This window comes from Balaenoptera musculus, chromosome 1 (assembly GCF_009873245.2).
Source record: "Balaenoptera musculus isolate JJ_BM4_2016_0621 chromosome 1, mBalMus1.pri.v3, whole genome shotgun sequence".
Taxonomy (NCBI): domain Eukaryota; kingdom Metazoa; phylum Chordata; class Mammalia; order Artiodactyla; family Balaenopteridae; genus Balaenoptera; species Balaenoptera musculus.
In genome coordinates, this window is record NC_045785.1 from 107219750 (window position 1) to 107242830 (window position 23081).

A 23081-nucleotide genomic window follows, 5' to 3' on the forward strand; every position below is an offset into this window, starting at 1 on the left:
GGATTCTTCATCACTGGACCACCAGGGAAGTCCCTATACGAGCTTTCCTGCTCTGATAAACAAGACCAATTGGTAGTTCAGATAATACTTCCATTTGTTTTTTTCCCAGCCTTTGTTTCTTTCTCTAGGAAATGGCACCCATTTGCTGGTGAAGGACTGAGTGGTCCCTGGACCCTTTGTTTGGAGCAAGAATCAGTTTTACTCTTCCAAAGAGATGAGATTTCACCCAAAGAAGCCTGTGAGAAGCTGCCCACTGTCAGAGAAACTTCCTGGAACTCAGCTTCCATGTCTGTAAAATGGGGATACCCAGACCTATTTCACAGTGTCATCCTTGAGGTCTTCACTTCTCTAAAACCTTAGACACTCTTTAAGGCTCAGGTCAGGTCTCTCCTCTTCTATGTAGTTTTTTCATATGTATCACTTCCTGGAGCCTTATAGTTCCTAGAATTGATAATCAATGAATTCCTATTTCATTCTATTCTAATTGTTTCCTCTATGTGGTTCAGTTGATCATCTTAGGTAGACAGTGAGCTCCATAAAGGCAAGTTCTGTAACCATCCCTCAACATCCCAGGTTTTCAAATACTATGTATTCAACATAGCAACAAAAATAATGAAGATAATAACAATAATAGCCATTTAATGACAGACTATTATTTCCCAGGCACTCTGTTGTACTCTTTATAAATAGTATCTCATTTAACAACCTATGAGGTAGATATTACTAGGTTCAGTTTACAGATGAGAAAACCAGGCTTCAGAGATTAAGTAGCTTGCTGGAGTCCAGCTGTAAATCAGCAGCTGGGATTTTCACGCTGGCATGTGTGATTACAAATCTCTTTGCAATACTGATTGACTGATGACTGGCTCCAAGTGCTCCCCTCCCCCACCAAGTCTGCCATCCTTCTCTTGTAGTCACAGCATGAAAGGGACACAAAGGAGAGACAAATGTAGGGCCAGACTTTATTAGGACAAACTACACGTATTATTTCCTTTTTCCTTCCTGAAAGCCCCATCATCAGGACTGATCTCACAGAATTTCTAATCCAGGAACACTCATTTCACAAAACAAACACACTTCAGAGATGGAAGGAAAGAGAGTCTTTTTTGCTTTGTTTTGGAGAGAGAGTCTTAATGCCAGTGCCAGAGAATAGATTAAAAGGTGTCCCCTCCAGGGATCTGGGATGACCAGTCATTCTTCCCTAAATGGCATCTCCGTCAGCTTCCTCCACCCCTCAACCCTTATCCTTCTCTCCACCCACCAATAACAACCAAGTATCAGCAGAGGGGCCCAGAGATGGGCAGGTGGGGCAGAGGCTGAGCCTCCTTCTGAAGCTTCAGCCTCCTCTGTCCCAACCTCTCAGGCCTATCTATCTATTTAGGTTAATGACACTGAAAACTGTGAGGCTCAGCCCCTCTGCCAGGCATCTGGAGGAAAGGGCAGGAAGACACAAGTGTCTCTAAGGCATGCTTTCCTTACTTCAGGACTTCCCTCCCCTTCACCCACCTTATCAGCACATACATACACACACAAACACACACATGCATCTTAAAAAGTAACTGTCTCCCTATAAGTTTCCGCATCCACTTCTGAGCATCCTTTACCTTCATCCAAAATGGCAACCACCTATTACAGATGGACTGAAGAGAGAAACCTGGCCAGTCCCTGGGAAGGCAGGGCTTTTCTGTAGTCCCCACTGCTTTTTTGGCAGTCTCATTAGGAGCACTGGGGAGATACAGGCATCTCTGTGCTCTTAAACAAGGGCCCTGCCAAGAGAGCTGGAGATTCCCTTTCTGCTTTCATGCCCCTGCTAAATCCTCCAGGGAAAGAGAGATATGGGGGCCTCCATAGTTGTCATCACACCTCCTCTTGGCACTCTAAGTTGGCAGTCAGCAAGGGAAGCAAACAGGAGGGGAAAATCGTTTTCCAGTATTTTCTCTCCTTTTTCATTTTTATCTTCACAGCAGAATTATTTTTTTTTTCCCAAGGGGAATCTGAGAAGCACAATCCCCTCTTTGTTTTAATAAGACCTGGGGAAATTCCACTGGCCTCCATGGCTGGTGATCTGGTCAGAATGTGAGAGAGGACGATGGCTTCTTGGGCATTCTGGTCAATAAGGTTTTTAGGGGAGCACTGGATGGACCACCAAGGGAGGACTGGAAGGGATGGTTTCTACCATCAGGTTGAACTGTAAAAGAGCTGCAGGTTGATATGTGGTGGCAGGAAAGCCAGTGGGGTCAGTGTGCACAGTGACTCCCGAGGAGAGCTTTTCACCCCCCTCCCCGGGCTGGCTGTACACCCTGGCAGAAGGAAAAGCTGCAACATCACCAAGGTGAGACATTTGCCAGAGGTGCATACCAAGGCACTTGTAAAGTTGAGGCTGCTGGTCGAGGTCTAAGGACCTCTTTTTAAGTAAGACTGGGTGGAGGGAGGGGCAGCTAAGGGCATCCCATGGCGACCTGACCACCACCCCAAGGTACGGTCCAAGGAGACAACAGATTCAAGAGCACATCTAATGCAAGTTCCTTGATTCATGCTTGTTGCTGGCCGGGAACTTTGGGCTCTTCCTTGCAGGAGGAAGGGTGATCGGGTCAAGGACGCCAGAGGGGCTTAGAGAATCCATCTGGTATGTGGCTGGTATGTAGACAGTCATCCTATCCCTCTGGCTGTCCCTCCCAGGTCAGATTTGCCATGGTCCCCGTCCCTTCCTCTATCCCATTCACTGAATAATATGAAAGGCTTCACTGAGGATTCTGAGTGGAGGGTGGCGGAGCCTGGGTAGGTAGCCATGTCTCTTACTGCACCCACAAAGACCTGGTCATAGCTTCTGGAAAAAATGAGCAATGCCATTGAGATCCAGGGCCCAAACTGAGTAGATCAGTGATGAGAATGAGAGAGATGGGGTCAGAAGGGACACACCTTCTCTCTCTGAGCCTCCTTTGTTCCCACCTGGTCCTGGTTCCCCCACACTGGTGGGTCACACTGATAGGTCATCTGACCTGGCCTTGCTGCTGGCCTTGCTGAGACGGCGCTTGTCACTCTGATAGCCATGGGGGAGGCGGTGACCTGGAGAGCCTTCATTGGGTACCTCAGGCTTCTGGGCATAACGGATATGAATGAAACCGTCTCCAGGAATCTGCTCCTGGCCTCGCACTTGCTCAGTGGCCAGGTTATCTGTGTTCTGCTGAGAGGCCATCTTGTTACTGAATGGATTGAAGAATTTCCCCCCGGGGCCATTCTCCAGGCACTGATTGAAGTCAGGGGGTGGTGTGCAGCTCTGGACTATGCGGGCAGAGGGACCAGGAAGCTGGCACTCAGCCATGCCCTGCTGTGACTTGACAAATCGCTGTCTGATCTTTTTCCAGCCCAGGTGGTAGAGTTCAACAAGGCTGAGGAAAAGGGACAGTCCGGCCACAGCCAGCATAAAGACAATGAAGACATTCTTCTCCGTGGGCCGGGACACATAACAGTTGACAGGATGGGGGCAGGGACTCCTGCGGCAGACATGCAGGGTGTCCAGGAAGATGCCGTAGAGGAGGTACTGGCCCACAATGAAGGCCACCTCCATGGTGGTGCGGATCAGGATGCTGCAGACGTAAGTGTTGAGCAGACTGCCCCGGAGGGGAATCCTTCCGTTCACTTCTTCCCAGCGGGACAGCTCCGTCTTCTCGGCCACTGGGTACTCGTAAGAGGCAACGCCCCGAACCTCTTTGGCCCTCTCGCCCTCCCGTAGCTTCCGCTTCTCCTGCATGCGCACCGTGTGCACGGCGTGGCCCAAGTACACTAGAGACGGTGTGGAGACGAAGATGATCTGCAGCACCCAATAGCGAATGTGGGAGATAGGGAAGGCTTGGTCATAGCAGACGTTCTCGCAACCGGGCTGAATCGTATCGCACTGGAAATCAGCCTGCTCGTCCCCCCAGGAGGACTCGGCAGCCGTGCCCAGCACCAGCATGCGGAATATGAAGAGGACGGTGAGCCAGACCTTACCGATCACCGTGGAATGCTTGTGTGCTTCCTCCAGGAACTCTCCCAGGAAGCTCCAGTCACCCATCTTGGCTCAGCAGAAGACAGACGCCAAGACTCCTGCAAATGGGACAGAGAGAAAAACAGAGGGATGCTTTCTGCAAACATCTGGAAGGTCCAATCATGCTCTGTGATTTCACTGACCCATACCAATGCGTTCCTTAAGAGAGTGCAGCTTAGAAGTCAGATTCACCTAAAAAGCTCTCTTCCTCCTCCCCCACCCCCAGCAAAAATGAAAGAGAACACTCAAAGTAGTCATGACAGCAAGATTAGAGCATGATTCCCACGCTTTAATGGATCTAGAAATCACCTGAGCTGTGTGTTATAATGTGGGTTCTGTGCTGTTACCTCCAGAGATTCTACTCCAGGAGGTCTGGGATGGCCCCCAGGAATCTGGATTTGCAGCAAGCAGCCTAGGTTATTCTGATGTAGGCAGTCCAAGGACCTCACCCAAGAAACACTGGAGTAGTGGAAAGGACACAGGACAGGAGCCTGCAAGTGTGACTCTGGACATTTACCTCCCTGAGTCTGTTTCCTTGTCTGTAAAATGGGACTAGCTACACCAGAGGATTTTGAGGGTTAAATGAGATGAGGTATGTGATATGCTGAAAATCATAATTCACGTGTTCCATATGTTTGAGCTGCTGTCAGGTGGAAAATATATATATATATTTTTTCTGACTCCAGAGGCCAGAACTAGGTGGAAGAGAAAAAGGTGAAGGTGGGAGAGGCAAATTTGGCCCCTTAGGAAGCATTTTCTCTTTCTATTTCTATTTCAATAACAATCAGAGCCATCCAGCATGGGCCAACTCTATCGGGAGGTGGCAAACAAAAACATTCAAAGGTTTCACAGGTTCCCCCAGCTGATTAGCAGCTGGCAGTGTTGATCTACACTTCACTGCAGTGCAGCCATTCCAGCTGTACAGCTCAGCTTGTCTTTCTGCAGACAGAAGGTACCCACACACAGACCTGCTCACCCACACATCCAGAATAAACGCCCCAAACCTTTAAGTCCCACACAGAACCTTCCTTCATCAGGTCCTGGCATGCTTCTTCAGCCTCATTTCCTGCCTATCCCCTTCAGTTACCTTTGTTGTGTCCAGCATGCCAAGTCCTGGAAGGTTCCCAAATGCTCTCCTCTCAACCACCTCCTACATGCTCCCTCACGCCTAGCTGAATCCTATTTACCCTTCAAAACTTAACCCAGTCATTGCTTTCCCAGCCCTCCCTGCTTCCTCAAACTGGGCATCTTCAGCTCTGTGGTGGCCCTGGGGACACTCAGTCCTCTCCTAGCACTTGCCATCTTGTTTTGTGATCCTCTGCCTGTCTGTATTCTTCCAGTAGGAGCTCCTTGAGAACAGGAATTCTCTTGTCCTCTGTACCATCATCACCCGGCCCAGAGTGGGTACTTAGTAAATCTTAGTTGAGTGAATGAAGGAGGGGGTAGCAGGCACTGCTGTTTTCTACCCAGTGGCAAACCAATCCCCTGTTCCTTGCCGTGTCCCATAAGCAGGGTAAGAAGGCCAGCTATCACTTTCTCAGCCTCCACTGCAGTTAGTTCTGGTCTGTGAGGTGTGGGGAGAGTCTGATGTGGAAGGGGTGCTCTAGAAAATGTTTTTCCATCCCCCAGTAAATAGAGCCTCACTTGAAGTCCTCTTCACCCCCACGACTTCCTGCCTGTGGACAGTTTGTGTGAGTCAAGATGCCTGAAGCTTCCCAGAGAACCTCAGAAATGCCAACCAGTGCCCTGAGGCTTCTGAATCAACTCTTGAATCTTCTACCTCCAGAATTCTTACTTGATGAACAATAAATGTCCTTATGGCTTAAGCCTTTAATCAACCAGTCCTAATCAACAGAATGACCAAAAAAAAAGGGGGAATTGAAGGTAAATATTCTCTTCTTGGAATCTTAAAACCTCGGATTCTGATGGGACCTTAGAGGTTGTCAAGTTCAAACTTTAACCCTCACATCTTTGCTGCCAGTGTGGCCCTGATTCCTATCCTATCCCGGTTCCTATCCGCATGCATTTGAGGAGGGACAGGGCGAGGTTCCATATTTCACGATCCAGGCTTTGGCTTCGGAGTTGATACCTTGACAGAGACCAGCCTCCAGGCTCTGTCTTCTCCCAACCCTCCACTCCCCAACCCTGAGAGTACACAGAGTCCCTGGGAATGAGAGAGTCCGTGAGCAAGCGGAAAGGGCCTTATCTCTGTTCCCTTCCGTATCAAAGACCCTTCCAAGTCTTAAGCCCTTTCCTCTGGTTTGTGATCAGACATTTGCCCTTTTCCTCACATGATGAAGGGCCCCCTCCATCGCCTCCAAAAGTGGAAAATTGTGGAGCGTTAGTCCAAAGGGAAAATGGCTGATTAGATAAGAGTCTGAATGGTCTCTGATCCCTTCTGGGCACGTGTACAGTGTTCAGCACCTTCAGGGTCATCAGCACACATGTGAAGGCCAGGATGTGGCGAGTGTCAGAGAGAAGGGAGGGAGAGAAGGGGAGAGAGGAGGAGCAAAAAGTGGGAAAAGACAAGGGGGAGTTGGAAATGGGAAAAAAGAGACCCTGTAACAGTTAAGGGAAGTCAATCTGGGGGTTAGCTAAATGGAGTTCAAATCCTTGTGAATATCTGCTGAGCTTGGAGAAGTTACTGGATCTGTGTCTCAATTTCCTCACCTGCGAAATGGATATACTATTATTTAGCTCATAGAGTATTATGAGGTGATATGTAAAAAGCACTTAGCACAGTGCTCAGAATATAAGAACTGAATAAAAGGTAGCCATTACTAGCAAGGAAAGTGGTGGGGAAGGACAAGAATAGGAGAAAGTGGAAGGTAGAGAGATGTGCATTACCAAGAAGAGAGAAACAGATGGAAGAGAAGAAGGGGAGAAAGCCAGAGGGAAAGAGAAATGGCAATCAAAAAGAAACAAAAAGAAAGAGAGAAACAAATGTTATATTCTTCCAGGATTTGGGGCAAGTTTTCCAAACTCTCCTCAATCCCTGAAGATTTTTCCCTTGATCTTCTGACTCTGTCACTCATTCCTTGCAAGTCCCCAAGGAAATAGAAAAATAGTTCAAGGCAAAGAATGTGATGCTTTGGTCTAGTTCTGCCAAGAGGCTTGCCTGCTGACTGCCTCACTTGTAGTCCAAGGAGGCCCACCTGGAAGAAGTAAAACACAGGTACAAGAAAGGAACATCGCAGAATATCAGAAAGACAGTCTTAGGATGCCTCATCAGGAGAGAACAAGAGAAACTAACCAGCTGGGGAGGTGTGGGCTAGGGCAGACCCCGTGGGCCCTGGCAGCAGTATATAGGGTGAAAAACCTCTCGTTTGTGACATCCTGGATGACTCAAACAAGGTCAGAGAAACTTAACATTGCTATCATGTTCCAGCTGCTCAGCTTATAATATGAAAGGTCCCCGGCTGAAGTCAGTTTCCCAACACCTCTGGGTCCCTTTGGACCCCCGACAACCTCAGCCAAAGAAACTTGTAGATTAGACACTCATTGAGTTTTCTGGGTGTACAGCACATAAAACGCTTTGTAGATTATTATCCATTTCTTGGCAGGAAGTGTGTTAGGAGGGGCAAAGGCAGCTGCCCATGCCATGAATAAGTTCTGTCAAATAAAAATGGTAGTATACCCCACTGCTTTATCTGTGACCTTCACTGGCTTCCTACTGCTTATAAAGTCCAAACTATTTAACTTGCACTTGAGACCCTCCACAGCACAGCGTCATCCCATCTATTTCCGCTGTTCCCCTCACATACTCAGTACTTAAGCTACACAACTCCCCACACATGTGTTCACGGCCCACGATTTCTCACCTCTTTATCTTGGCTCCTCATGTTCCCTCTGCCTACGATGTCCTTCCCTTTCGTTCATTCATTTAATAAGTTTGTTGAGTGGTTACCAGTTACCAGGTATCACGCAGTGATGATGGCACTGAAGATGCAGCAGTTAAAAAGACAAGCAAGGAGTCCCTGCCTTTACTGAGCTTAACTGCCTTTATTTCCCTTAATTAAGGAGAGAGAACAAACACACAATTGCAATAAAGCACGATGTGTGTTAACATTAGGGAGGCACAGGGGGCTATGGGAATGTAAGGCAGGTTGACTCCGGTTCAGGGTGGGGCCAGGGCCCTCCATAGAGCCCTGGGTAATTGAATTCTACAGCCCTTTGCAAGTGATGCAAGCTCTGAAGTCCCCAAGGAAAAGGGAGATGGTCCCTAGAACCTGGACAAGAACATCCCAACTCTGAACGTTCTTTACTCCAAGACCGTCCACATCCTCTTTCAATGTGTCATGTCCTGGGATAAAGCAAAAATTTTGGAGAAGTCATTAGGGAATGTGTTTGGTAATAGTAACATTACACTTGGATCAGAGGGAAAGGGCCAAAGGAAGGTTTTTGTGCATAGTGAGCATGAATCATTTTATTCCTTTACTGCATGTATTATATGGCTAGAAATAAAATTCAGGGTCTACGTTCCCAATCCAGTGCCCCTCCTTATGTTGGCACTGTTGCCGCCCTAGGCAGCCAATGTTTTTAAAGAAAACCAATTTAGAGCAACCCAAATTAACATGAACTCATAGCCAGCACCTTTTCCTCTGACCCCACAGATCTAGGTGGAAATGGAGATGTCTTCTCAAATTGCTCTCATCCCTCTTTGATGTCTCCCGAACTCTGAAGATGCTAAATTACCATCCAGCAGGCAGGATACATTCCCACACTGGGTTATATGCTGCCTTACACTTGTTCTCCAAAAGCTTCTTGTCTATCAGCCAACCCGCAAGTATTTTTTCTGAGTCCCTACTATGTGTCTACTACTGTTCTGGGTACTGAAATAATACCTCACGGGTCCCAGGCCTGGCAAATACTAGGCACACAATGATATCTGTTGGATTAATAAACAGATCAGGCATGATTCCTGCCCTCAAGGATTTAACGGCTTTTTCCCTCAGATGGGTAGTAGACTTCTCAAAGTCAAAAGCCTGTCTTCTGCTTTGTATTCTTATTGCATTAGGTTTTCTCATTAGGTGCATAATAAATGCTTTCTTTTTTTTTAAATTAATTAATTAATTTATTTATTTATTTTTGGCTGTGTTGGGTCTTCGTTTCTGTGTGAGGGCTTTTCTCTAGTTGCGGCAAGCGGGGGCCACTCTTCATTGCGGTGCGCGGGCCTCTCACTATCGCGGCCTCTCTTGTTGCGGAGCACAGGCTCCAGATGCGCAGGCTCAGTAATTGTGGCTCACGGGCCTAGTTGCTCCGTGGCATGTGGGATCTTCCCAGACCAGGGCTCGAACCTGTGTCCCCTGCATTGGCAGGCAGATTCTCAACCACTGCGCCACCAGGGAAGCCCATAAATGCTTTCTTAATGATTGAAAAAAAAATGTTTGGTCTAGCAGTAAGATTGCATTACCTCTGACAAAGCCCCCAAATGGGGTGGGGACGTAAGGCACCGCGCTCGGTAGTCACCCTGCTCGTTGCAGTCCTTTACTAATGGCTGCAGCGTAAGCTAGGCAGGCTGCAGGTGACAGGTGCGTCACCCAGCACACAGCTGAAACTGCACCCCTGTCTCTCCTGCCCAAGAAGGCATGTTGCAAGTGAGCAAGAAGCTACCATGGGGAGGCCTTGAAAATTCTCTTCCTTCTGTTGATTCTAGTTCTGTCCTCTGAAACCAAATATAACAGCCCTTACAACATACTATTTGACAACAATTTCTGTGTCCCCCCAAGTCAGCAGCTGGGCCTTGGGTTAAATTGTAAAACCACTGGGATTTCACACACCTAAGGAGAATTATTTGCTCTGCTGACTGTGTATTATCTCTCCAACTCAACCCTGAGTCCTTGAAGACAAGCCCCATAACTATTCATCACTGGATCCTCCCCCTGAAATCGCCTTACCCTCTCTTCCCCCTTACTGCTTAATATCGTGCCCTGCACCTGATAGGTTGATTCGTGTACTTTTTAGAAACAACAGTGGATGAATGACAGCATTCAGGTCACTCAAAACACCTAATGCCACTAGAGGCACCTCCCTGGGAAGCTGGCCTAGGGACACCTGCGCAATGACTGTGGTGACCAGGACACCAGGGAGAGAAAAGCCACTGAGCCGTCCTTCTGCCCATGAGAGAGTCCTCCACTTGGCTGAGCAGGACTGAACACGTCTAGAGCAGAGACTTGGTCACCATGGGCTATTCCTTCTCTGCCTCCCCCACAGATCACTGGGAAACTCACCCAAGTTTGTCAACATTAGATTTTAAGACCACTCTGCAGAGGCTGAGTCTAATTCTGGACAATGACACATGTACTGGATAGTATCTAACAGACCTCTGGTTCTCAATAAAGATTGTTATTCACAGTAATAACAACAATCCCCTGGGCCCGTGCTATAATTCCTCTCACCATACAGTGGAATGTGGCAAGGGCAGGGTTGACTTGCTTCCCAATGAAGAGAATTCTGTTGTGAAAGGACCCAAAGGGCCTCACTTAAAGGATGCCTTAGACACAGTATCATGTCAGTGCAGCTCAGTTCAGAAAGTGTTTATGAACCCCAATGCTACACCAGACATCAAAGGTGGCTCTATAAAGTGAAGTGCCAACTATAGCCATCATCTCGGAACTCTTTTGGAGCTTATTCATTAATGTACATTTTTCTAATTTTCCCTCACCCCAGTAGTTTCTCCCTAAAATGGATATGTAGGGAGGATTACATGAGAGAGTGGTCTTGAGCCTCAGCTACCTCATTAATCTTTATTATCCTTCAAGATTCTCAGCTTCATTTGCTAGTTTACCCAGAGTTATACAAAAAGAGAATTTGAATCTAGGTGATAATAACAATAATTATAAGAAAACCTAACACTTATTGAGACCCTTCTATGTGCCAGACACTCTGCAAGTTTCTTGATATATATATTCTCATTTGATTCTCACAATAATTGGAGGAACTAGGGACTGGCCCCGTCCCCTTCTTACAAGGCTCAGAGATGGTGTTTTGAGCAAAATCGCTTGAGGATGACTTGCTAGTAAGCGGTGAAGTTGGCATCAAAGCCAGCTGTTGTCTTTCCTGACAGTGATGGCCCTGCCTTAAGAACTGTACTAGATTCTATCTAAATCGCCTTAAGTTCCTTTCTTTGAAAATCCTTACTCACCAAAGGCTGGCCTCTTTTACATAAGATAACTGCCACAGGGATATTTGTGAGATAACTGTTAGAATAGGGAGTGGATTTGTGCATGGTTAAGGGTAATTCTTACATTTAGAATTTTCATTCTTTTCCTGATTTAGGTTTGGGGTAGCTACTTCAACCAGATAGATGTATGATATACCTACAGCTACTGAGTTGGGCAGTGTGGGCAACTTTCTCAGAATGAGAAGTCCAGAGGGGGCCTGCACCCCTGAACCTTGACCACTAGAGAGGAGAGAGGGAGCTAGAGATGAGAGAGAGGGAAAAAGAGACAGATGGACAAGATTAACTATCACTTTAGTTTTCCTGCTCCTCCAGCCAAGGGCAGATAATTAACTCCTCTTTAAATTTAATTATTTGATTCTGGCAAGGAGAGAGTGGTCCACTCAGAGATCCTGCTGGCCGACAGTTGTTTCAAAGCCAAGGAGGTAGAAGGGAGCAGGCAAAGTAGAGAAAGAGAATTATGCTAGGATAAGTAATTTTCTTCTTAAAAAGTTAGAAGGAGACATATTTACAAGGAATGGATGGGAGGGGCTGGCAAATGGAGATATTCAAATACAATGAGATATCAGGAGGTCTTTATTAATTACCGGAAGGGGTTGATTAATACCTATGCAGTTATTAACGAAAATTATATTTATGAAATGCTTTATTATTTCCAACATCTTGTCATTGATTCATAGTACAGTAGAGCTAAAAGGAATCTAGGGATCAATCGAACTCAACCCCTTATTTCTGTACAAGATGAAGACAAGGGTCCGGGGAAGTTAAGTAATCATAATAACAGATATCACTAAGTTGAGTGTTTTCCATGTGTGAAGCATTTTACAGCTATACTTTCTAACCCTTACATGACATTAACATTACTTTCTAACCATTACTTCAGCCCTGCTAGGAAAGCAGTATTATTCCATTTTACAGCCGAGAAAACTGAGACTCAGAATTTAAGTAACATGTACGGAGTCACACAAGTAGCAAATGCTGCATCAGGGACTTGAACCCGGTCTGCCTGGCTCCTGCCTTTCTCTCTGTGTCTCTTAAAGGGAAAGGAAAGCAAAGAGGCCCTAGGACTGATAGGACTGACAGCTGGTGACAAACCTGTGACCAGAGCTCCAGTGTCTTAACTCCCCAAGCAGATCTTTTCCCGTAAGAGGCCCAGGGTTTTTCCTTTTAGCCTCTGGCTTGTTGATTGGCCATCCCTTGCATAAGCTGTTCCTAGAATTGATGACCACATGGAGGCCCTCAGCCCAGAGTGGTCAGGATTCCCAGACTCTTCAGCATCTGCCACCATTTGGCCAGAATTCACATATAGAAAGTTATTTCCTTTTTTAGCCAGTAAGTGTTCTTGGCTGCGGCAGTGTCGACTGCCGGGTTCTTGGCTGGCCAAACAGCAGGCTCTGGTGTTCCATTGATGTCAGGTCATAACAAGAGCAATGGGAACAGAAAGAGTTAGGTGGTGGGACTCGTGGTTCCTAGGAAGAGTGGGATTCGAACCTTGCTTCCATCACCCTCTAGTTGTGTGACCTCAGGCAAGTAACATAACCTCTCAGTTTCCTCTTCATCTGAAAAAAGGGGAATGTTTACTCATGGGGATTAAACAATGTGTGAATAAGTGGAAACATCTAGAACAGTAATTGGCACATAGTAGACACTCAATAATGTTAGTTCCTTGTTTTCTTTTCTGCCATTTCCAGTAAAAACTCCTCTCAAACATGACCCAACTAGTCAACTTGATGCAGCATTTGACATGCAGCAGGCCGGTTAGAGGCACACAGCAAGGACACCCTATGTGCCACCAAGTGGGGGAGGGTGACTATCAGAGGTGGGGAAAACACGGGCAATGGGAAGGATATTAATTTAACTCTAAATCAGTTATTTCACTAGGTGGAAAGAAGAGAGGCGGGGTGGAGAGGAAGGGAGGTATAGAGTCCCACTCCAATCAGGCCCCTCGTGTTCTCGTAATTGGTCGAGCCTGCCCCCGAACTTTTCTTTAACTCGAGCTTTGGGGCCTGGAGATGGACTCCACATGAGTCCATACTATAAAATATGTGCTTCATATAATTCCCTCCTTCTGAGGAGCTGCAGCACTTTGGAATCTGATCACCAATCCAAAGGCATGTCCACCTGTGTAGGTTTGAAGCTGGCTCAGTTCTATTTGAAAGAGAAATAGGAGGTTGTCTACTCTGTGATCTGAGGCAAAGAGGCATCCTGACCCCTAAACACACCTGCCCTCTCCCGAAGTCCTGAATCATGAAGATGCCAGGTTGGATTAAGATTCTCGAAGTCCTCTGTGGACAAGAGCCTCAGAAGAGAGGCTCTTTCTGGTTCCAGCTATTTCTCTGTGACTCTAGTCAAGACATTCCCCCTCCCTGAGCCTGAGTTCACTCATGGGTAAAACTAAGTGGTTGAGCTGGATGGTTGCTAAGGCCTTTCCAGCTCTAAGTTAGAACATCTGGGGAGTTTGTGACTTGCCCAGTTGCGATAGTATGGCAAATTAGTGGCAAAGCCAAGAGGCAAATCCAGATATTCTGACTCCCAACTTAGAGGTCAGCAAAAGTCAACCCGGAAAAAAAATCTGTGGTCATAAAAACCAAGCAGTACCTTCTCAGGATTTCATGTCATGGTGAGCCTTCACTGTGGAAAGGCCTTTGCATCAAATGAGACTCAATTCAAAGAGACTTGGACTGAGCACCAGGTGACCTGGATTCCACTCCATTGTTCTGTTGTTCATTGAGCACTTACTATGTGGTAGCCATTTAAAATACATTATTTTATTTAATCTTCAGAAAAACCTTACAAGGAAATTATTTATTATTAACCTCTTTGACAGATGAAGAAACTGAGGATTGGAGACATTAAATAATTTTCCCAAGGTTTACACAGCTGAAATTCTAACACAAATGTGATTCCAAACGCCTAGGCCCTCCCTTCTGCCTTACCCCTGAATCAGATAAACTCTAAGATCCCTCTGTGTTATTTCAAGACCTCTGATTCTGAGACCTCCTGACTCCCTTTCCTTATGAAGGGGGGTGGATTATTGAAGGCTGAATTTTTCTTCCCCATGATTTGCTAACATGTCAGAAACAATTGATTCACAGAGTGGCATCAAGCTGTCATTTGCCAGGAGCCAGCAGCTTCTGACTGTAGAAAGGAAGTCACCTTCCTTCCTAGGAGAACTGAAGCTTTCCTGGGAAAGTGGGCATCTCTCCCCTTCAGTCAGTTCAATCCTGGAGCCCAGAGAGGAACCAGTTCAAACAGAGAGTTGCTGGACTCCCCGGTGGGGGAGATCTTTCCTGGGACAGAAGGCAGAGCCTGGGCCTTGGGTCTCCCTGGCCCTGAGGACTGCAGGTCTTCTAATTCCTGTCCTGACTGATCCACACGGACAGGCTCCCTGCCCTGTGTTAACTGGCTGGGCCCAGAGGGGGGATCAGCCAGGACCCAAGAGGCCAGGCTGCCCTGTGATAGCCCGGCTGGCTGCGAGAGCCCAGAATCCTCCGCTGCATGTGCCCCCCACCAGCCGGCGGAGATGAGGACGAGCAGGTGGGCAGGTGGTGTCACTGCCAGGAAGCAGGATTATAGAGATGCTGCCATGCAAGAAGCAGGGAGGTTTGGGGAGGAATGGAGGCTCAGAAAACGCAGCCAAGGACGGAAGGCAGAAGAGCGCTAGCTGTGAGTGAACAGAGCGGGATGTTCTCCCAACTGAACTGGCCCTGACTCACTGTGTCGTCTCCAACAAGTCACTTGCCTTTTCTGGGCCTTGTTTTCCTTATTTGTCAAAGAAGAAGTTGACTGGCAATCTAGGAGACCTCTTCCAGCTCTAATGGCCTAGGACTTTAGACCAGTACCTGGCAGGGGGACAGGAGTGAGGCAGTTAGGGGACAAGAACAATAGCCAGTCTCAACAGCCCAGCAAGAACATCTCTGGGGTTCCAAGCCAGCGGCCAAGCTGGGCAACACAGCTGTGTTACTGCCATGGGGCTCTGAACTTCACGAGTCTGGGGGAGGGGATGCCCTGAGGGTGCCAGTTTGGAAGCCGGGTAACACACGTCCCGGTACTGCCTGCCATATGCCCAGTGGTCACTGGAGCTGCTCTACAGCTGCTGAGTGAGGAAAAGGCTTGGAGGGTCAGCGAGGGGAGAAGGTTCCGGACAGCAACGCCACCACGGGGAACCTGGCCAGAGGGTGGAGAGAGCTGTCCCGCGAGAACAGGGTCTGGGCTGGGCTGTGACTCCAGGGTTAGTGGGTGGAAGAGATGGAGACCACTTGGGCTGATGATGTGAGAGTTAGGCTAGGATGCTTCTAAAGACCAGCTTGTGTCCACAGCCGTGAACCCACCACCCCAGGCAGATGGGGGTGGCCTTGGTCTCTTCTCTGTTCAGTGTCACTGGCTTCCTCCCAGGCCTCCCGACTCCCTGCCCGGTGCCGCTCACGCTGCCCTTCCTTCTCTTAGGCCAGTCGGAGCCGGTGTGCCAGAGCTGTGCTCAGGAGACAGCCCAGTGAGATGCTGAGGAGTCAGAAGCAGGAACTCCTCCATCACGACAGGATACGGAGAGGGGGGACGAAGGAAAAACTGAACAAAGGCACAGTAAGGATGTAAAATCCTGTGTCAGCCTTCCCTTTTGTAGTGGTTCTGAGGTGCATGTGAGCTAAGGAATCTCAACCTTGGACAGTGTTACTGCTGAAGGGAACCAGAGGGATCCTGCTACTTCAAACCTTTCATTTTATAGATGAGGAAACTGAGGCCCAGAAGGGGAAACTGTCTGGCCCAAGGTCACACAGCCCCTCAGTGCACCAGAGCCCAGGTCTCTTGGGCCCTGAGTCCGGGCTCCTTTACCACATGCTCGGAAGGGAGATCAAGGGGCTGTCAGGAACCTTCCTGCCCTGCGCCCAGGAGGAAAGGAGACCTTCCGGTGGGCACCTCTCCCTGGCTTCCTCTCCGGGTCTCACCAGCCTCTTTCCTCCAACAGCAAGTGACCAGATTGCTCACAATGGACAGCGGGGACATGATACTCCGCAGGAAACTAAGCAGGGAATATTTTTAAACCATCCAACATGCCCTAGGGGGAAAAAAATCAAAACACTTTCCTAGATGCTGTGGAAAGCATTTCAAAAAGAATTCCAAGCCTAGAGGAAGCATGGTAAAACAGCGATGGCTTGGGTTTTTAAAGGGCCAATTACAATCTTCACAAAAGTGCCTGGAAATGACCTGGTGTCCTGCTTGTAAGATGCCCCTAGAGCACGGCGCATCTGTGAGAGGTAGATGGACGGCAAAGGCCCTCCACTTGCATTTCTACAGCTCCTTCTAAATCGAGTAAGTGATTTATCTGCTGCTTCATAAGCTGTTCTCTTTAATATACCCAAAGCTCACCATCACAGGGACTGGTGAGAGGGGTAGGGAGGAAACCCACAGGTGCAGAGAGAGAGCTTTGCTGTGATCCAGCAACAAGGCTGGAGATTCAAGGCTCTCTCTCTGCTTCTCTCCCATCAACTGGTAGTTTTATCTCTTAAAATTCAAGTTTCCCCTTACCTTCCTCTTTTCCTCCTGTCTGGAATTCCAGTTGGCTTCTTGGTTCTCTGGCCGCCTCTCCCCCGCTGCCCACTCTTCCTTGCTCTCCAGCCTGTCGGTCGTTCCCCTCCCACCCTCTTTTTAATCGCTATCTGTCACCCTCCCTCCGCCCACTTCTTCCTACTCTTTCTCTCTCCTCCCCCTTCCCCCTCGAGATCCCTCCCTCCCCTCGCTCTCTTGTGCTCCTAGAATCTTTGCTCATTTAAAAAGTTTTCTCCCCTCTACCTCCTTGCAGCCTCTCCTCACCGTGTTCTCCCCAGAAGGAGACTGAGCCCTCCTCCTCCTCCCCCTCTGCCCTGCCCCTGTCATTGTCGCCACAGTCCTCGAGCTGGCCCCCTCTCCCTCCGGCTGGTGGTGCACCGCCTCCCTAGCCTTTGCCTGCTCACCCTCTGCCGGGCCACTTTCCTGGGGCATCAGCGGGAAAACTGGCACTACCCTGGAGATCCCTCTTCCCCATCCTTTTCCTGTCATCAGAAAAAAAGAGTGCCCATTCACAGAGCAGGTCTTTTGGGGAACCTCTACTATGCCCACACGAGTGAGCTGAGGCTCACAAATCACAAGCACCCACACCCAGAATAGACACCAGAGGTAACCTGAATGCTCAAGAGGGCAGGGAGAGGGCATCTCCACTGCCCAGGACTACTTTCTCCTTCTCCTCTAATGAAAAGAGAGTGCTTTCTATGTGCCAGGCACTGGGCTAGGGGTGAGAGAGATATGGATACGGATATAGATATAATATTTTTATTTCACTTAATCATTCCAATGTCCAGTTCTCAAGGTAGACATTTCTACATTTCACATTTGAGGAAACTGAGGTTCAGAGAAATCGTGATCATGGTAACATGATCGTGGTGACCCAGTTAGTAAACGGGAGAATCCGGATTAGAAGTTTTAGCCAATGCCAAAAGTCACCTCTTTGCTCTTTCCACAAAAGCATACAGGCCTCCCAGCTGGAACTGGGCTGACGGAAGTAAGGCTGTCTCTTATTCAATCACATGCCACAGGTGGGCAAATTTGGAAACTGTGAGGCATCTCTACCCTCAAGCTCCCCTCATTCTCAACTCCTTTTCTCAACTCCTCAACTTATGTGCTTAGCCATGGACCCAGTTAGACTGTGATAAAAGCCAGCGACAGAGGTGACCACGAGCGGACTGAAATCAGACAAACCAATGACCAAGAGCCCACAGATTGTGAGAGCTGGAAGAAAACCCCAGAGATCATTTGGGACAGCCAGGAAAACTGAGTCCCGAAGACTCAAGGCCACTTGTCAGTGTCACACATAGTACATGGCAGAGGCAGGACCAGAACCCAGATCCATTCCTTCCCTCCACACCATCACGTTCACATATATTCACGAATATTCCAACAGTCTGCAAAACTTTGTTTCTTTAGTGGGTGATATTTTTCATGGGTGAATAAGCTTGGGGTCAGCAAGAGGGGAAAGAACATGGGGCCAAATTTCCTGTGTCTAGGGAGACAGCAGCCCTGCTGAAAACAAACTCAAGATTCTTGATTCCTTAGCCAGAGTTTCCCTACCTTTTTTCCTATGTAGCTTCAGAGCAGATGCTGGGGCCAGACTGTCTGGGTTTGAATCCTGTCTCTACCACTTACCAGCTATGTAACAGTGGGCAAGTTAGCATAAACTCTATGCCTCTTAGTTCCCTCAACTGTAAATTAGGGATAATAATAACTACCTCCTAGGGTCATCATGAGGACTAATGCAGATGTGTAAGGCACCTGGAACAATGTCTGGTACATGGTAAGTGTTGTGGCTGTGACTGCAAAATACAATGCAATGCAATGCAATGCAATGCAATGCAATGCAATGCAATACAATGCAATGCAATGCAATGCAATGCAATGCAATGCAATGCAATGCAATGCAATACAATACAATGCAATGCCTGCCTCCTCCTGCCTGTACTTCCCATAGCTGGTGCAAACTCCTGGGATAGAATTCAACATGTGAAACATAGGGAGCCCTGGTGATATCCAGTTTCCTCTCCAAAGCAGAGATTTTCACCACGCTATGGCTTTGTCCTTATATCTCAGTCACTCGAAAAGGCTGCGGGTTCCTGGGAATACCTTATTGTCTTCAGCCAGGAGATGGCCAGTTAAAGAACCCGTAAGTCTCAGTTGAAGGATAATCTGAGAGTGGGGAAGTTTTAGTGGAGTATTAACTCCTAGATCATCAGCTGTCAAAGGAGGGTCCAGCTGAGGGCGTGGCTGAAGATGAAGGGAGAATGCCATTTTCCTCTGAGTGCCCAGAAGGGAAGAATTGCCGAGATGTAGGTACACCCAAGATCCTGGAGCAAGTACAGGGCACAGAAAATAAATGCTTCCACTCGGCTTGGCAGGTAGAGAATAAGACAGTGAAGAAACTGGATGGGTTGCTAGAGGTGATCCAGGAAGTCCAAGTAAGTGCTGAGAGAAGACTGAGTTCTTGAACTCAGATCATCCCAACTCAACGAAGTCGAGCAGCCCTCCAGCCAGGTACTCTGCTCAAGATGGCATCTAGGACAGAATGTGTTTTATGGCCCAAAGCTAAGCTGCTTTGGCAAGGTCTTCAGAACTCTGGTTTATTCCTCACCATAAGGCCTCTGACAAAAGTTGGGAAACTTTTGTCATTTGGGCTATAGATCCAAGGTGATTGTCTAAAGGGGCTGAATCTGGCTATCACCACATATTAAGAAGGATGCCATGAGCAGATGCCTGATGCCCCAGAAAAGAAGGTGTAGGCAAAGAGCCAGGGGTGGGCACGGAGGTTCTGTCATGTCCTCCCCTTCATTCTGACGTTCAGCTTAAGAAAGGGTCTTAGGGGTGCCAAGGTCTGTGTTCCACTCATTAAAAAATATGGAGAACTCAGAGGATTTAGAGAGGAAGCCAAAATCTGGTCAAAGAATACCTGTAAGGAAAGCTGTAGAAGTGAGATGGCAAAATGGACTTCATTCTACATTCACCATATGCTAGGCTTTGTGCTAGCCACACTTCACATTATTGTACTTGGAGAGGAACAGACCAAAAGATGACCTTCTAAAGCTCACTTGAACCATCCATCAGGGTCTCCTGGATAGGAATTCATTGCCCACTCCTATGGGCCCAGCCTACGCTAAGTGGGAGGCAAGACCATCCCTTGTCCACAAGAAGCTGACATTCTAGTTGCAGAGAAGAGCTATTCAGACAAAACAATTAGTATAAATGGCAGTATCTATATGTATTTGTCCTCAATGCATAATGATGTAATAAGCTGTTAAATTATGTAAGGAAAAATCATTTGGAAAACAGATTCATATAGAGCAATGTCTTTGCTGTGCTGTAATGAAGGGGAAAGGGAAAGGCGCATTTACTGAAGGCCTTCTATGTACCAGGCATTCTCACCTCACAACACTGCAAGTTAGATACTATGTTATTATTTCCATTCTACAGAAAAGAAAATTCAGACTCAGAGAAGTTTAGCAACTTGCCCAAGATTATTCAGTTAATAGGTGGAGAAAAGTTCTGCCTGATGCTAAAGGCCAGGCACTTTCTCCCCATGGCTGTAGAGGAAATTCTCATGAAACCCGTTTATCTGGTCAGAGAGGGGAGCACAGGGCCCTCCAGCTGGGAGCAAACAGGCCTGCAGACGGCACAGGAAGCCCTAGCAGGAGAGATTGTCTTTGACCATGACCGTGAGGGTGGTCCTGCATCATCTGAGATTTCCAGGAAGAGACACAGTCACATTTTCTACGACTCTTTTAAAGGTGGCATTTTGAAAAGTGCATCTTTTTTGCGTCTCCTTATAGACAAGAGGGCAAGTGAACAAATCTTTTAATGTCTCCTCTATCCAATGAATCTCTGACTCTATGAGTTTCCTTCCCAAGACGCTGAGGTCCAGATGTTTAAAGAGCCACTTCCCTTAGTGCTACAGGATAATGCATGCAAATAAGTTCTGCCAGCATCTACATGCGAGAGTGATGAGTCCCCCCAACCCCTGCCTCATTGGAGGGCATAAATGGGTAATTGGAGCCCTGGTATGTGGGCTGAGGTCACACTTTTCTGCCAGTGGAGATTCAGACACCACAAGCATAAGCTGTCCCCTTTAAGACTTTTACTTTCCAGATAGTGGCTAAAATGGGCAAGAACACCCTGTTCCAAGAAGTAGAAAGCAAAAGAAACACAGACTTCCTTGCCCCTGGTACTCTGGCCTATGAACCTACTCTCCACACATCTCTAGTTTCAGCCCCAAAGAAAAGGTCTAAGTCACATCCATACCTCTTCTTGGACTTAAAGCAGATGGGACCTTTTGGGTTCACAAATTGAACTCTGTGGTGGGCTTGGGCCTGCAGCCTCCATGGAAATGAGAAGAGGAGGAGGAGGAGGGGGAATCCAGTATCAGCCAAGCCTGATTCTCTCCCACTGAAGTCAGGACATGAAGGCAACAGCTGGATGCAGCCTCACTGGGGCTCTGTGAGTACCAGGTCCAAGGATTGCGTCCTATGACAAAAATTGGGACCTTCCTCTGGGAAATCTTAGAATGACATTTGTCCTCTAGATCTGAACAGAAGTCCTTGAAAGCAAGAAGACTGGGAGTCTTGTGATATTTTGGTTGAATTATAAGCAGTGACTAGAGTGTGCAGTGTATACTCAGAGCACACCTCTTTCCCTTCTAACAAATGATGCATCCTTGGTCTACCCCCACCTACCCGCCTCACAAGGACTAAAAAGGGTTTGCTTCACCTTTATTTTGAAAGGTATTTTCAGTCAAGTCCAAGATATGGTGCTAGGTGATCTATTGGTAAGTCTCTTAAAATACAAAGTCAAGAAATGTTCCGTCAAATATGCCATTAACACAAGTGCCCTGAGACAAATCACTCCAAAGTAAAGGTATTTCCTTCCATGTAAAATAGAGATACAATACCCCAAGCCTGACTTAATAATTTAGCCAATAACATTCAAAACCGAATTCAAGAGCAAAAGTTTTACATCTCCACCCAAATTAGTGTCTAGATTCAGCTCTGGCGCCTGGGGTCAAGTTATTAAAGAGGATTAGAGGCATTTAGAAGATTAAGACTATTCCCTGTTTTGTTTTGTTTTGTTTTCCCCAAAGGTTAGTCTCACATTCAGTCAGCTAAATACTCAAGGTAGAATAGACAGAACTTGGGGCAAAAAAACTTGTGGTTAGAGTGCTTGGGTTCAGATCTCGACTCCATTCAGCAGCTGTGGGACCTCTTTTGCCATGTGGGGACCCATTTGGAACCTCAAAGTTGGTATGAAGATTATTTTAAGTTGAAGACATTTGAGATTCATCAAAGACAGAAAGAAGCCTTCTTGGAGCTTCTCTTCTTATCTGACTAGAAGCAGTAACTTCTGGGAAACGAGGCTACTGTAAATCCCCTCTCCAGGGGACTTTCATGGCCATGAAGAAGATGGAAGGACCACCCTACTTGCATAAACGAACATTATCAGGGAGTTTCATGGCCATGAAGAAGATGGAAAGACCACTCTACTTGCATAAACAAACATTATCACAAAGTTTCTTTTTTTTTAAACCTCTTGTTGTTGTTTTTTTAATATTTATTTATTTTTATTTATTTATTTATTTGGTTGCGCTGGGTCTTAGTTGAGGTTGGTGGGCTCCTTAGTTGTGGTATGCAAACTCTTAGTTGTGGCATGTGGGATCTAGTTCCCTGACCAGAGATGGAACCCAGGCCCCCTGCATTGGGAGTGCAGAGTCTTAACCACTGCGCCACCAGCGAAGTCCCTAATCACAAACTTTCTTATCTCCCATTTGGTCTCCTAAAAACCTATTTGTCGTTTCTAAAGAAACCTATTTATTCCTCCTGTAGAGGTCTTTACTCCACCCCTCTCTTCCCTAAATTAAACATATAAGCCTCTAACTTTAACCATTTAGTGAGCTAACTACTTTTGTTAGCTCCCCTATGCATATGAAAAAAATCTCTTTTTCTGCTCTTAGTCTCTTTTGTGAGTTTAATTCACATGCCCCCAAATTACTGAACCTAAAGGACAGAGGACAATTTTTTTTTCTCCTTGACAGCCACATCTGGCTCACTTTCAAAGTAAGGATAATGCTAGTATCTACCAAACTTATAGATTGGTTATGAAGATCAAATGAGATGTATATCATGTTTGACATATAGTGAGTGCTAAATAAATATTCTCTCTCACACATATAGAATACATAGAGAGAGGTAGACAGATTGATAGATAAGTAGATATAGATAGATACATACAAACATACAGCATACTATGAATCATGTGTCCTGAAGATGAAAATTAAATTATAGGTGGGAGACTACTTTGTACAGAGATAAA

At 47.0% G+C, this 23081-nt stretch overlaps 1 protein-coding gene across 2 annotated transcripts; it reads right to left on the bottom strand.

Moving 5' to 3' along the window:
- Positions 1-619: 619 nt before the first annotated feature.
- GJA5 (gap junction protein alpha 5) lies at positions 620-16845 on the bottom strand. 2 transcript variants are annotated; one of them, XM_036834223.1, is made up of 3 exons: positions 16731-16845; positions 14950-15049; positions 620-4086 (listed from the first exon to the last, which is right to left on the bottom strand). In XM_036834223.1, exon 3 carries the CDS (start codon positions 4052-4054, stop codon positions 2978-2980), a length of 1077 nt encoding a protein of 358 aa, XP_036690118.1. In that variant the 5' UTR covers positions 4055-4086; positions 14950-15049; positions 16731-16845; the 3' UTR covers positions 620-2977. The 2 variants fall into 2 exon arrangements, with proteins under 2 accessions (XP_036690118.1, XP_036690112.1); XM_036834217.1 differs by lacking the exon at positions 14950-15049.
- Between the last annotated feature and the right edge of the window lie 6236 nt (positions 16846-23081).